The sequence below is a fragment of the Podarcis erhardii genome (genome assembly GCF_964252035.2).
Source record: "Podarcis erhardii genome assembly, chromosome: 3".
Taxonomy (NCBI): domain Eukaryota; kingdom Metazoa; phylum Chordata; class Lepidosauria; order Squamata; family Lacertidae; genus Podarcis; species Podarcis erhardii.
Window position 1 is genome coordinate 104943212 of NC_138507.1, and position 16174 is coordinate 104959385.

At 44.4% G+C, this 16174-nt stretch overlaps 1 protein-coding gene across 1 annotated transcript in view; it reads left to right on the forward strand.

Annotated features, from left to right (window-relative positions):
* The window catches only part of TTC7A (tetratricopeptide repeat domain 7A), a 191656-nt gene that overhangs the window by 79386 nt on the left and 96096 nt on the right, over positions 1 to 16174 (forward strand). Inside the window, exon 15 of the mRNA XM_081854624.1 lies at positions 8462 to 8622. Within this exon, the coding sequence (XP_081710750.1) occupies positions 8462 to 8622 (161 nt within the window). The remainder of the gene's footprint in view (positions 1 to 8461; positions 8623 to 16174) is intronic.

The following is a 16174-nucleotide window of genomic DNA, read 5'->3' on the forward strand; positions in this document are numbered from 1 at the left end:
AGGGACACTTGGAGGGTCTGCCAAAGCAGATGAGGAGAGCACAGAGCTGAGTCAGTGAGGAACCTGGTCTAGGAAGGAGGTGTGGTCTGGGGAGAATTGGGCAGATTCATATGGGAGCAAGTGCAACACTTTTGATTGTGCTTGGAAACCAGTTGGGAGCAAACAAAAGCACCTACGGACAGGTCTGTATGGCAGATATGAGTCAATACCTTTTCCATTGTATTTTGCAGCAACTTTACTCTCCGATTAGCCTTCAAGAGCAGCCCTGCTTACAACACATTGCAGTAGTCTAATCCAGAGTTCAGCAAGCCATGTGTAGTAATATGGAAAATGTTTATTTGGTTCTATGTTTTCAAGGGAACCCATCTAGAGTGCATATTTTGTGACTTTCAGAGATTTAGAAGATTTCTGTTTATTTGGTTTTGTAGAGTGCATATTTCATATATTTCATGTTGTTCAATGTTCTGTAAGGTAAAGGTAAAGGGACCCCTGAGCATTAGGTCCAGTCTTGACCGACTCTGGGGTTGCGGCGCTCATCTCATTTTATTGGCCGAGGAAGCCGGCGTACAGCTTCCAGGTCATGTGGCCAGCATGATTAAGCCGCTTCTGGCGAACCAGAGCAGCGCACGGAAACACCGTTTACCTTCCCACCAGAGTGGTACCTATTTATCTACTTGCACTTTGACGTGCTTTCGAACTGCTAGGTTGGCAGGAGCAGGGACCGAGCAACAGGAGCTCACCCCGTCGCGGGGATTCGAACCGCTGACCTTCTGATCGGCAAGTCCTAGGCTCTGTGGTTTAACCCACAGTGCCACTGACATCGCATTTTTGGACTTGGTCATCATGTTGCCTTTGGATATTACTAGTAATGTGGAAGCCAGCATTTCCTAATCATGGATCCTCATTTAGTGCACACAGAGGAAAAGACAAGCACAATTTCTTTTAAATTGGCAACGTTGGAGAACTATATTGATGAACTCAACCAAACCAGTGTAGGAAAACCACTGTGAAATGGCTTTTCAGTGTTCATATTTCTGTGCATAGGAATAGCAAGGGTTGGGGGAAGAAGCTGTTCAGCTGCATTTGTTCTGCAGATGTACGGTATTATCAAAGCAAACCCTGCAGTAAAGCAACACTCTAGATCTATATATTCCATTAAAGATGATTCTCCCCTCCCTCCCTCTGCACCACCCACCCTAGGAATTTTCTTGTTGTACAGCAGCCTTCTGCTGCTGGATCACACATGCTGTGGCATCAAGTGAAAATTGTGTGTGTGTGTGAATGAGCCGCCACATATAGAGCTGTCACATCACAGGGTGACTTCTCAAACAGTGAGTGCGTCCATTCATCTGTGAGGGCCGAATGACATGCTCTGTTAAATGCATCTTCATATTTATACATTGAGTCTAATAATGCGAATGAGTCCCTTCAGCAGAAGCCTGGCTTTCATCCCTTCTCCTTCTCCTCCATGCACCCACAATCATCTTTTTTTTGGGTGGGGTGACCAGGCGAACCCCAGGAACAGCACATTGGGGGAGTAGAAGAAAAACTTCTGTGTATAGAAAGCTAAAGTCCTTGCGCTGATTTAATGATCAAAAGAGTGTGATGTTGAATTCCTCCCTCTGCTTTTAAATAGCGGTCACAGGTTCCCCAGTCTAGATTAGGACCATGATGTATGTGTTAACCTTACACACACACACACACACACACACACACACACACACACACACACAGCCTAATAAAAATCATCAGTAGCAGCTTCCCACCTAGGGTAATTAACTGCTTTTGTGGGGGACAACTTTTGTTTGGCAAGAAACACTAGGGAGACAGGGTTAAACCCATCTCCCTCCATCCCATGGTCCTGATCCAGACTGGCCTACAAAACATAAAACAGCTGCTATTTTTTAAAAAAAATCCAATATACACATATAAATGCAAAGGCACATTTTATATCATGTATAGGCTGGTCTAGAGTGATCAAACTTCGGGTAAAGAGAGACTAAGCAACATATGTGAACAAGCCCCCTATCATAGTAACTCAATACAAATTTAATAAATAATAATAATATATATCTGTCTCCATATGCACACCACAAATTGTGCCTTATTTACTTCCTAACCCAGTAGCTGGCAGTGCTCTTGCTGCATTCACCACCTGGATTTGGGGGAAAAGGTGACATTTTTGTCGCATGATGTTTCTGTGGTTAGGTTTTCCAGGCCTCTCCAGAGACGTTCAGAACAACCACCACCAAAGAGGGATAGCTCAGTCCTTGGAGCATGAGATCCTTAATGTCAGGGTTGTGAGCCCCACATTGGGCGAAAGAGTCGTGCATGGCAGGGGGTTGGACTAGATGATCCTCGCGGTCCCTTCCAACTCTACAATTCTAAGTTCCAACATGCCAAAGTGTTGTGGTTGGTCACCTGGATTCATCAGGCCAACTTTGATTTCCTGGGCAAGCTGTGTGAGTCCACAGCCAGCAATTCATTGAGCCTTGCTAAGAGTGGCAAGTTTATCACACATTAAGTCAGGGGTCAGCAAACTTTTTCAGCAGGGGGCTGGTCCACTGTCCCTCAGACCTTGTGGGGGGCTGGACTATATTTTGAAGAAATGAACAAATTCCTATGCCACACAAATAACCCAGAGATGCATTTTAAATAAAAGCACACATTCTACTCATGTAAAAACACCAGGCAGGCCCCACAAATAACCCAGAGATGCATTTTAAATAAAAGGACAAATTCTACTCATGTAAAAACATGCTGATTCCATGGGCCGGACTTAGAAGGCAATTGGGCCGGATCCGGCCCCTGGGCCTTAGTTTGCCTACCCATGCATTAAGCCTTCTAGAAATGGAGGTGTTGGGACTCTAGTCTGCTGTGGGTTCCAAGAGTTATCAGGCAGCAATTCCCCCACAGGTTCTAGGCAAGGAAGGGTGGGGAAGTGCAGCAAACGAAACTCCTCGAACAGTTCTCACCTCTAGAAGAACTTCTGGTTCTAGATTACTCCCTGGTTTAGTGGCAAAAGGACTTTGCTTCTTGCTGCTCCCTTTCATAGATCTGCTTCTGCTCCCCCACCGCCAGCCTTGCTGAGCTCCATCATCTCATCCCTGCTTCCCCCCGCCCCCACAAACTTGGCAATATCTGGGGCCGATAGGTGCCCTGCCAAAAGAAACTGCTACGTTTCCTTTGCCAGCTTTTCTAAAGGCCTTGAAATATTGAAGCAATGAGCCGAAGGTTTTTATCTCAGGGAGTTTGCACAAGCAGCAATAAATATTAACAGGAGCACCTCTACGCCCACGCAGCTTATGCGGCGGCTTAAAGCTCCCAAGGATATTGGTCAGGCGCCTGTTCTTGCCAAATTGCACTCTGCATGCAGCTCTTGGTTATTTGCATGGCGAGTGCATCCAGCCTCTTTTGCAAACCTGGCAGTCTTCGCCAGGCCCTGCACAGCAAGGCAGTGCCAGCCCCATTTCACAGAGAAGGAACTGAGGCTGAGAGTTTAGTGGGGATTTGATCTGCCACCCTTTTCCTGGCATTACATTTATCCCTTTAATGGCTGCATAAATGGGAGAAATCCATCAGGAACAGCACTTCCCACTATTGTGTCTCCATAATGTAGAGCAGGGGTCAGCAAACTTTTTCAGCAGGGGCCAATCCACTGTCCCTCAGACCTTGTCGAGAGCCGGACTATATTTTTTGGGGGGGGAGGAATGAACAAATTCCTATGCCCCACAAATAACCCAGAGATGCATTTTAAATAAAAGGACACATTCTACTCATGTAAAAACACGCTGATTCCCGGACTGTCCACAGGCCGGATTTAGAAGGCAATTGGGCAGGATCCGGCCCCCAGGCCTTAGTTTGCCTACCCATGATGTAGGGTGTTAAGTTGTGGGTGAACATATCAGACGACACAGCGATTCTTCAAACAGCTCTTGTTTATTCACAGGCCAGAACAGAACTGAACTGAAGGCTTCAGCCAGCCTGCTTATATAGAGCTCCACTAGAACGCAACAGTAACCATTTTATGTAACTATCCAATCACTGAACGTCACTTTCAATCCCTTATTTGCATATGTGGACCTGAGTGAAAACTATCTACAGTATCCCCCTGCTGGCCCAGGGTGAGAACTTCAGTACATAACATAGGGGGATGAAAATGAGGGTGGTACAAGCTGCATTACTTGCCATTCACCTGTGCCTTTAGAAGCAATCCTGTGTTGAAACCCAGTCTGGCAGCCCAGAGTCCATTTCTCTAGCAACCGGATTAATTTTTATTGTTTTGGAAATGCACCTCAAAAAACCTCCCTTTGTCTATTTTCAGATGGTTCTCTTTAGCACTTCCAGTAATCCAACGGAAAGCTGGGGTCTGTTGACGTAAAGCTCTTTTGATTCCTCGTGTGTTTGTTTGTCCGCTGGTGCTCAATTAAAAGTGAAATGAGGCCAGTGTGGGGGATGCTGATATTCTTTGTCTTCTTTACTGTTATTATCATCAATTCATTAATTACAATAAAACAGCAAAAAAACAAACCCCAACCCCCCCCCACCAACCCACAGTTAGTAAAACAATAACAACCAGCTGGATACATTTAAAACAGAGGTTCCAAAAATGGGTGGTACTACCCCTTAGGGGGCAGTGGGATTATCTTGGGGGGCATCAAGAGTTGAGGGGGTGGCAGGGGTTTCTGGAGGTGTCAATAAAAAGATGGTATCCCTTGATCAAGTTCATCCATTTTGTGCAGTTAATTCAACTACATGGTTCTAATTGACTTTTGAATAAATGTGCAATATAATTATTACTGCCTCGAATGCCATTCTTCCTTAGTGGGTCATGGAAACCGCTATTCTGAAAAAATGCTTTTTATAGGGTAGGCGGCATTGGGGATAAGTTTATGGAACCAAGGGGGCAGCAGTGGCCCCCAAAAGTTTGGGAACTACTGATTTAAAACGAAACTAAAACAGTACAAAATAGACCCTCGTCGCAAAGACTCGTTTATCCAGTTGGTAAAGCCTGTCAGAATAATAATTAAAAAAAAATCAGTTGTTTCCAGGAAGCGCAGATAGTGTGTGCCTGTGTTATCTCAAGAGGAATGCACTTCCACAGAACAGGAGCAGCCACACTCAAAGCCCCAAGGCAAATTACCACAGTGGGCTTCTGAGATCTTTGGAGCAGCAACTTTCCGACAGATCGCCGGATATATAAGAGAGAAGGCAGTCTCTCAAGTGCTCGGGTCCTGAGCTGTCTAGGGCCCAACACCTTAAACCTGGCCCAGTTTCAGGGCTGGAGATGGATTCAGGTATAGCACGAAAGACGCAAGGCTCCCTTGTCAATGAAGTTAACTCATTATTCAAGGAAAACAACTCATCAACACTTCCCAGCAGGTCTTGCCCCTTTCTAAGACTCCTCCTCTCTTGGAAGTTTACCAGTCTCAAATGGCCTCTGGCCTCTGTTCTGCCCTCCTCATCTGGTGGGAATCACCTCAAGGGGGAGAAACTGCCGGGAATAAGCACCCTGGCTTCTCCGCTTCTGGGATGCTGTTGGGAGCCAAAGACAATGTCCACATGGAAGCGGCAGAAAGATGGCAGGGAAGTGAGAGACTGGGAGATTATGATATCATATAGATACGATGGTGTGCACTGAAAATCATGCTCCGTGTTGTAAACTGCTCTCTAGACTTTTGATGAAAGGCAGTACAGTGGTACCTCAGGTTAAGAACTTAATTCGTTCCGGAGGTCCGTCTTAACCTGAAAGTGTTCTTAACCTGAGGTACCACTTTAACTAATGGGGCCTCCCTCCACACCGCTGGCGCACGATTTCTGTTCTCATCCTGAGGTAAAGTTCTTAACCCAAGGTACTACTTCCGGGTTAGCGGAGTCTGTAACCCAAAGTGCTTGTAACCTGAGGTGTTTGTAACCTGAGGTACCACTGTATATAAATTTAATTATAATAACTGCAAATGAGTTGGCCAGATAGGGAAGGGGATCTTTGAGCCGAGCTTTAGAAATATTTAGGGTTGCTGTATTCCCAAAATTTAAAATCCAGACAAAGCAGGGTTTGTTTGTTTTTTGCTTTTGTTTTGGCAAAATCTCCCCTCAAAACTTAAGTTTTTGGGATTTGGGGGGGGGGTTAGAAAACAAAATCTCCCTACTTGCCAATTTAGCAAAAATCTACCCAGACACCATTTTTGCAGCCTGATTCCTGGACGTGTCCAGGAAATCCAAGACATATGGCAGCCCTAAAATATTGGAAGCCTATTTGTTTTATTATTTCTGTTGTTTTTCTGCTCTCTTTTCTACCTTCCTTTGCCTTCCTCTCTTTTCTTTTCTTTCTTTCTTTCTTTCTTTCTTTCTTTCTTTCTTTCTTTCTTTCTTTCTTTTTATTTCATTTCTTCTAGATATAATTTTATTATATTGTAAAAACTTTAATACCTATTTTTTGGGGGGGGTGGGGAGAGGAATACTAGAAGCTGCTTTATACTGAGTCAGACCATCCAGCACAGTACAGTCATACCTTGGGTTACAGACGCTTTGGGTTGCGCGATTCCGGGTTGCGCACCACACCGAACCCAGAAGTACCAGAACGGGTTACTTCTGGGTTTCGGCGCATGCGCAGAAGCGCTAAATCACGCTCTGCGCATGCGCAGAATCACCGAATCGTGACCTGCGCGTGTGCAGATGCGGAGCTGCGGGTTGCGGACGCTGCGGGTTGTGAACATGCTTCCCTCACCGATCACGTTCGCAACCCGAGCGTCCACTGTACTGGCAGCCACTGTCTAATGTGCCAGGATGCTGGAGATGCTGGGGCTTGAACCTGGACCCTTCTGCATGCAAAACAAATGCTCTACCGCTGAGCTACAGACCTTCCCCATTGGCCTTAGTTCTAAGAGAGTCTATAGCCTTCTTGATGGCAGGAAAAATCCTGGACAGTGCAGCCTACAAGTGCCTTGCTGTATTTGGTATTTCTGTTCTTTCACTTTAAAGGGCCATTTTGCTCATTAACCTTTTCCTATGTGAAGAGCTCTTCCGTGTAGGAAAATGAAACAGAACCCATTAATGTCCAATCTGCAGCCACAAGTTTTTCAAACCTAAATAGCTCTACTGCTGTATCCCTGAGATGCTCTTTTGAGCTCATAAAGACCCTTGTGCCCTTTCCAGAGGATCATCTTAAAGGTGACTCGAGATCTGCTATCAATAACAAATGGGGAAGATTTCCTGGGAGAATTTCCGTAAGGAGGCATAAAGATAAAATGTCAAGCCACATAGACTTGAAAGTGGCTTTTGTATTCATTACCAATGTCAAGGCTTCCACTCTCTGGAAACTTAATTCTAAAGACATTCTGGCTGCCTCCTCTAGGGCAAAGCCCTCACACTGTGTGACTTGTATAGAAAGCACACGCATACAGGAAAAACTACAAAAGGCACATTATGATCCAGTCAGCAGTTTAAAACATTTTGGAAAATGGCAGTATGAAATTCATGGAAGCAATTTAAAGGCAGCCGTTCAAAATTCGATCCACTGTCTCAATGAAATATGGCCTAAAAGAGAGGGGGTTTCGGCGCCTGCTTAAAAACCTGTACTGATGGATCCCTTGGGATGCAGTTCCAAAAACATGAGGCCACTATCAAAAAGGCGCTGTCATCATCAGTGCCCATGTATCAGACAGGTGATAGATTTATAAACCTTAAAGACAATCTTAAGGCCTGAACAAATTCATATGGTGTGTTGTTGTTGTTTGTTTTAATTAGTTTTTATTAAGGTTTTTTTGTATTACAAAGCAAACAGATAGACAGGGAAAGGTGCATCTATAGTCTCCATTTTTAATTCATGGTTTTTTTCACAGTTCGTTTACATTTGGGGAGAGACAACTTTTGTCATAGACATCTTGCAGTTGGGGGAAAGGAGAGGGTGGGGAGAGAGATGGGGGTATTCTTTGGCTGAACAGATTCATATGGTTAAAAGCCATCAATCGACTGGCAGATGTGTGGCTCCCAGATTTTGAACTCTTAACTCCCACCAGCCCCAGCCAACACGAACTAGAGTACAGTCAAGAATGGTGGGAGCTGGAGTCCAGCAACATCTGGAGAGATACAGGCTCCCTAGCTCTGATTTAGGGCTTAAACGCCATTACCAGCACTTTTAAATTTGGCCAAGGTAGCAACTGCCTTTCTATCCTTCATGCATTCTAGATTATAGCCTGGACATGGATGGCTGAGAATTATTTAATTATGAGCTGGATTGTTGGCGTGCTCTTTTGTAACATGTATCTGTAAGATGTCTTTTATACTCTAGCCTTGCAACTGAGTTGGTTTTATTTCATGCTGATGAGTTTTATTAATATTGCCTCTAGTGCATCTTTTGTCTGTGTGTTCTGCTTTTGTTACACTCAAGGACCCAAAACAAATGAACTTGAACAGAACTGAAATTAGGATTAAATGAGAGAAATCCTTTTTTATTTTCCAGATTTGTGATGCGATAGAACAGCTCCAGGAAGCTCTGAAACTGTGCAAGGATGATATGAATTCCCTTCATTTGCTGGCCCTCCTTTTTTCAGCTCAAAAGCACCACCAGCATGCATTGGATGTCATCAACATGGCCCTGGCAGAATATCCAGACTGCTTTAAGTAAGCAACGTTAAGAGAACGTATGCAATGTCTTACAGTATTAAGGAGTCTAAAGCAGGGTTTCCCAAAATTGGTCTCCAGCTGTTGTTGGACTACAACTCCCATCATCCCTAGCTAGCAGGACCAGCAGTCAGAGATGATGGGCATTGTAGTCCAAAACCAGCTGGAGACATAAGTTTGGAAAACCCTGGTCAAAAGTATTTGTACATCTAGGGGAATGCATCTTTCGTTGCCACTAAGAATATATATAAGTATGGACATCTGGGCAAAGATACAAATTTCGGTGTAAGGCATATTTTGTTTGTATGGTGGGGAAAGGTTGCAGCATTTGGGACTTCTGGAAAAAGAAAGTCGAGAAAGGGCGGACATAATAGAAGTGTACAAGCTTGTGCACTGTGTGCTTAAAGTTGATACAGAGACATTTCTCTCTCTCTCATTCATAACACTAGAACTGGAATACCGTCTAGACCAGGGGTTGTCAACCTGGTCCCTACAGCCCACTAGTGGGCGTTTCAGGATTCTAGGTGGGCGGTAGGGGGTTCTACGGCACAAGCTGAATCCTCCTTCCATCGAGAACTAGTGGGCGGTAAGGAAATTTAACCATCAAGAAAGATGCATTAGTGGGTGGTAGGTATAAAAAGGTTGACTACCCCTGATCTAATCCAACCCCCTGGAATCTTTTGCCCAACGTGGGACTCAAACCCTTGACCTTGAGATTAAGAGTTTCATGCTCTACAGGCAGTATTTTTCTGAATGCCAGTTGTTGGGGGACATGAGTGGGGAGGGTGCCGTTGCCCTTAGTCCTCCTTTGAGACGTCCCATAGGTATCTGGTTGGCCCCTGTGGGAACAGAATGCTAGGCTTCAGTCTGAGCCAGCAGGACTTTTCTTACAGGATCCAAGACTCTGTCCTCAGCAACTCCAGTAAAAGGACCTCAAGTAGCAGAGCTAGGAAGAGCCTTTGTGTTAGATTTTGGAGAGAGCTAACTGCTAAATTTCCGGGTGCTCTGCTGTTCTTGTAGTGGTTAAGAGCGGTGGACTCGTAATCTGGTGAACCGGGTTCGCGTGTCCGCTCCTCCGCATGCAGCTGCTGGGTGACCTTGGGCCAGTCACACTTCTCTGAAGTCTCTCAGCCCCACTCACCTCACAGAGTGTTTGTTGTGGGGGAGGAAGGGAAAGGAGAATGTTAGCCGCTTTGAGACTCCTTTGGGTAGTGATAAAGCGGGATATCAAATCCAAACTCCTCTTCTTCTTCTTCTTCTTCTGAGCTGATTTTGTATTAGGCAACTACTTGGGCTCCACATACCTGTTCATACATGTTTGGTGCATATCTGTTTACTGCATATCTAAAACATTGACATGGTGCCTTGGAGAGTAAACTCTTTCCTGGGAGCTTGCAATGAAAGCACAGAAATGCAGTGCGGTGGAGCACAGGGCAGTTCAATGCAGAATACAAGGGTAGCAGGTAATAAAACAGAGGAAGTGTGGGTGGTGGGAAGGTCAAGCACTCCTCTCCCATAGTGTTTCTCTGTTCGCCTCTCAAAGCTATTTGCGTGTTTTTTGGATTTTTGTTTAAGGTTTTTGGCATAAATTTGGCCACAACTTTATTAAAATACATAATGTGAGTGGTTGCTTAGGCATTGGTTACTACTATCTGTCTCCACCCAGGGACAGAACTGACTTCTGCAACCCTGCTAAAGTCAGTAAGGGAAAACATTTGGGGAGAGGATGGAGCTGGGTCCCAGACCCTCGCCTCTCCCCGCATGCTCCCAGGGGCTTGTGCGGCCCATGCCCCTTACCAGGGATTCTGACAAAAGCATGGCGAGCCCCTGGATTCCTTTAATGGAATTCCCTTGCATCAGCAGCATTGGAGGGGCAGGCACAGCCCGACCTTACCCCTCCACCAACCAGTTTTAACCAATGTCTAACTGCAACCTTACAAGTTGTGACAATTTGCTATTTGTTGTTGTTTAGTCGTTTAGTCGTGCCTGACTCTTCATGACCCCATGGATCAGAGCACGCTAGGCACTCCACTGCCACTGTCTTCCACTGCCTCCTGCAGTTTGGTCAAACTCATGCTGGTAGCTTTGAGAACACTATCCAACCATCTCGTCCTCTGTCGTCCCCTTCTCCTTGTGCCCTCAATCTTTCCCAACACCAGGGTCTTTTCCAGGGAGTCTTCTCTTCTCATGTGGTGCCCAAAGTATTGGAGCCTCAGCTTCACAATCTGTCCTTCCAGTGACCACCCAAGGCTGATTTCCTTAAGAATGGATAGGTTTGATCTTCTTGCAGTCCATGGGACTCTCAAGAGTCTCCTCCAGCACCATAATTCAAAAGCATCAATTCTTCGGCCATCAGCCTTCTTTATGGTCCAGCTCTCACTTCCATACATGGGAAGTGAGAGCTGGGCAAACCATAGCTTGAACTATACGGACCTTTGTTGGCAAGGTGATGTCTCTGCTTTTTAAGACAAAGACAATTTGCTATGCAGTAGGCAAAAACCAAATGGCACCAGGCAATCAGCCAAATGGACAAAATTCCTACCAGGCCCCTGCCCTAAAAGCAGACGACCCCATGACAGGCATAGCAAGATCAGACACACAAGTCCTAACTTAGGGAGGGTGGGCGGGTGATCCGATGCACGCAGCAAAAGGGAACGTTAAATGCTGCATGCTAAGTATATAAAAACCCTCAAGCCATCCCACAAATTGCCATCATCAGAATTTGCCCAACAACCCAGAATAGCCAATCACAATCCTGGACATTTAAACAATCCCACCCAGCAACCAAGAGGGGGTGTCCTGTTAGACCCCACCGCAACACGTGCTCTCCATGAAGGAGAACACGCTTCATTAAAGCGCCTCTTAGCGCATGTTTGCTCAGCCCCTGAAAGTGGTGGTGACGCCGGGGAGATTGAGGAGCCTGTGTGAATAAATCAAGGGTGGATGGTTTGCAAAAGTGCAGCCAATTAAAATGTGCATAGTGATAATAATGAAAAGTCAGCGGTCCAGAAACCAGCACAGGAAAATGCAGGGGAGAGAGGCTGCAAGGTCTCTGGCTACGAAACAAAAAAGCGTACTTCCTGAAACCGAGCCTTGCCTTTGCTACGAACCAGATTTAAATCTCCTATTGCTCAGGCTGCCGTGAAGGGAAACAATAGCTCAAAATTGGCACAGAATGATTTATCACAACAAGATAAGCAGGTTTGATGTGGTGATTGTGGAGCAGTATTTAAACAGGTTGGGAAATAGGTTTCAAAGTTTTCCTTCACTTGGCCTGGGTTGTGTCTGAGCTGCCAATTTAATGAGAACTGCAACCGAAAACACAGTTTGCGACTTGGGAGAGGGAGGATCATGGGGCCTACACCCAGGGCCGGATTTAGGTTTGATGAGGCCCTCAGCTATTGAAGGTAATGGGGCCCTTTATATGTCCAGCTGTCCTTTGTCAACAACAAATTGTCACTGGTTTTTTTGCTGTTGAATATATGCTATATGGTAATTTATGGACCTAACAGGTATCTAAAGCCATTTCCACATAACAAAATATGTATTTTATCAAAGTAATTGTTTTTTATCTTATATTTTGGAAATGTACACCCAGGATTTTTTTCCTTTAATTTTTTGGGGGGCCCCCAAGAGAGTGGGTCCCTAAGCTATAGCTTGTTTAGCTTATACATAAATCTCACACTGCCTCCACCTGAGTGGCAGTGGCACGGATGGGTACAGATGTTGAACAAGAGAATTTCTCATTCATAAATGGAACATTTTGTGGTAATGGTGAATCTGAGTTGCATTTCCAAAGAAGGTCTGTGACCGATGCCATCACTCTTCACAATATGGACTCAGTGTGCCTACTGTGTTTTAAGGTCGGCAATGTTACGTGCACGCCGCAGTGAAGCCTTCAGAGTGTATTTGTGTCCGGAAAGAGATAGATTGGCATACTGATAGTCATAGCATTAGTATATCCTCCAAATATTTACCAAGGACAGCCCCGAGTTTATGGTTCCTGTCCCTAAGCAGAGTCTTGCTCAGTCAGACCAAAGAGCAAATTGTGTTGCCCATATTGGTAAGCAGATGCCCCTGGTAAGCTCACAAGTGGGGCAGGGGTGCAATAACCCTCTCCTGCACTTGTTCTCTACCAACTGTTATTCAGAGGCACCCTGCCACTGACGATGGAGGTAAAATATAAGCCATCTTGACTAGGTGAGTTGGTAGATCCCTGTCAAAGCACTATCTTCATTTTACCTTTTCAGGAATTCCTTATTACAGTGTTTAAAGTTCTTCTGCATTTAACTCCTTCCCCAGGATCCCTTAGAAGCTAAATATCAGAGTGAGGAGCTGACACATTTTGGCATCTAGCGCGTAGGCATATAAACACATGTCCATCTCGAGGCATGTGCAGTGCAGTTTTGACTGCTGATAACCTATTTTGGACAATTGGGTTTAAGTGCGTATTGAGCAAGAACGAAAGCTCTTCTGGCTTTTACAGAGCTGCTGCCGAGACCTTATCACACTGGTCCTGAAAGACCTACATTGGCTCCCAGTACGTTTCCGAGCACAATTTGGAGTGCTGGTGCTGACCTTTAAGCCCTAAAGATAGAAGAATAGATAGATAGATAGATAGATAGATAGATAGATAGATAGATGATAGATAGATAGATAGATAGATAGATAGATAGATAGATGATAGATAGATAGATAGATAGATAGATAGATAGATAGATAGATAGATAGATGATAGATACACAGATAGATAGATGATAGATAAATAGATAGATAGACCCTGATAACCAGTCTTGGCTTAGTCAGGTTGACAAGGAAGACAAGATTTAGATGGGTGTTGCTTGATAGCCCCAGGTTAATTTCCAAAGGAGAATCCTACTGGCCATTGGCTCCTCTGGACCCTTTATAGAGGGTGATGTCAGTGAACTGGACTCTGCACCACTTATGCCTTGGGCAACTTGAGCCTATCTCCCATGTGAGTGTGCATTACAACCCTTCCTTTAATTACACAAGCACCTGCTGCTTCTCAAATATTACAGAATAGCACATTTTCCTCCTCCTACCTAACCACATACACTTTAAAGATTTAATTTCTTAATAATGTGGCTCATGGAGTCTTGCCTTTAAAAAACAAAACAGACCCTTAGATATATGTGTTTCCATGGCTGAATTAGTAATATAAATAAATGTCCCAAACAATTGTGCTTTGCAGGGGAGAGTCAGTGAACGTCAGTATTCGTACGTGAATGATTGCGAGCATAAATTCACACACGTGTTTCAGAGGCACACCAGTGAATGCTGACAATTAATTGAGATAACTTGTTTTATTTGTTAATTAAATGTATATGGTGCCTGTCGATATCATCCGTAGCAGCCTACAATAAAAATAATCCAGCCAATCCAACACACAGGTAAAATGGATAAGAGCAGCAGCCAGAGTAAGCAGAATAGTTTTTCAAAAACAGTAAATATTGGTTAGATAGAAGCAGCAGGAAAGATGTGATAAGCCACACCGTCAGCTAACATGGCTTAATGGAAAGGCAACTTCTAAATGCATGCAATAGCTAACAGAAGTTGATGACACCTTGACCTCACAAGTGGACCTGGCAAAACCAGGTGCATTCATCTCCTCAATGCCCTGCCAGAATTAAACCCCTTGTGCCAGAAATTGCTAGTCTTGACTCCGCACACACACATACACTCCAAAACACAACAGCTAAAATTGCGTACTCTGCTTTCAAAACAAGAATGTCTCAGAAGGCCGTTACGAAAAGTGGCTATTGAGAGAGACTCTTGTGAGCATAGATTGTTCATCACCAGTGAAAACTGTTCAACAGTGGGATGGTCACCCTAAGAAGGTGGTGGGCTCTCCTTCCTTGGAGGTTTTTAAGCAGAGGTTGGATGGCCATCTGCCATGGATACTTCAGATTCCTGCATTGCAGGGGGTTGGACTAGATGACCCTCGGAGTCCCTTCCAACTCTGGAGATTTGAATTCTTTTATAGAAGCTAGATACCACCTGTTTTCCTATCTTAGGCTGCAGCTCTCTCCTTGCATCGTTTATTCTGTTATCACCTGGCTGGGCACTGCTCTCCTTTTGGGAGAAGTCAGGGGCAAAGCAGGCGTCGAGAAGTTCCACCTTCTCTCTGTCACCCAATCACGTTTCTCCATCTTCTCCGTGCAGAGGACCTACCACTTGCTTGGATACTTGTTCTTAGATATAAAGCATAATTGGTTCTCCTGAATCTTATCCTCAAATCAACATAAATATTTGCCTATTCACAAAAAACCCCCACTAACGTTTATTTTTTTCATTTAAATTTTAACATATAAATCACATACATATACATTCACACAATACATATACACAACACTACCTTATTTTCATAACATAAAACATACCTACATTACTATATATAATACCTACCTATACTGTACGTCTCAACATACCTACACACCTACCCCATATGGACACCCACCAAGTGACTTGACTTCCAGCCGTTCTTGTTACGCTACCTTATTTTTCCAACTAGCTTAAACACATTTCATTATTTCTTTAACCTCTTCTTCTATCTTGACTTTCCTTTCCTTTCTCTCTAATCATTTTCTGGATTCACTCAATAGCTGTCAGAAATTCTACTTTTTCCACATAAATTTTGATGTATTCCTTAAAGATAGCCCACTCCTTCTTCACTTTGTGTACCATATCTCCTCTTATCCTCCCTGTTAGTTCTGCAGTATGGAAGTATCCCATCATTTTAGATAACCAGTCTGTTTTACTTGGGATGCTGCTGTTTTTCCAATTTTTGGCAATCAATAACCTTGCCGCCATAGTTGCATACATAAATATTGGCCTGACTGTTCTTTTTATTTCCTCTGACATGATACCTAGGAGAAAGGATTCTGGTTTGTTTTTCCCCCAAATGAAAATCTAAACATCTTTTTCAGTTCGTTATAGATATTTTCCCAGAATCCCACTATCTCTTTGCACTCCGTTTAATTTTGACACAATTTGTTTCCTATGGTCTTAAATCCTTGTTACAACACTGTGTGGCAGGTTTAAATCAAGAGACAGTGGTTGGGTCAATATTTCCCCCCACCCTTCCATTTGTATTCCAGCTTTCTTCCCCACCCGCCATCTAGCCACCCATCAAGTCACTGACCAGATTCAGACCTGCCTAGCTTGCAGAGGCGGTGACTTCATAGAATCCTGGATAGGATCATAGAATTGTAGAGATGGAAGGGACTCTGAGGTTCATCTCGTCCACCCCACCCCCCTGCAATGCAGGAATACGCAGTTCTCCCATGTGGGGATCGAACCTGCAACCTTGGCGTTCTCAGCCACACGCTCTAACCAACATCCAGGCATGCATGTACCTCCAAATCATATCCTGGGAGTGAGCTGCATGGCTCAGCAACAATCTGAACTGCTCTCTCCCCATTACACCACACCAGCTCTTGCAAGGATGTTATACAAAGAACAATAAATCCCATTAATCGCTCAGCAGAACTTTTGAAAACGGCAGTAGTGCCAAAGCCACGTGAACATAAAA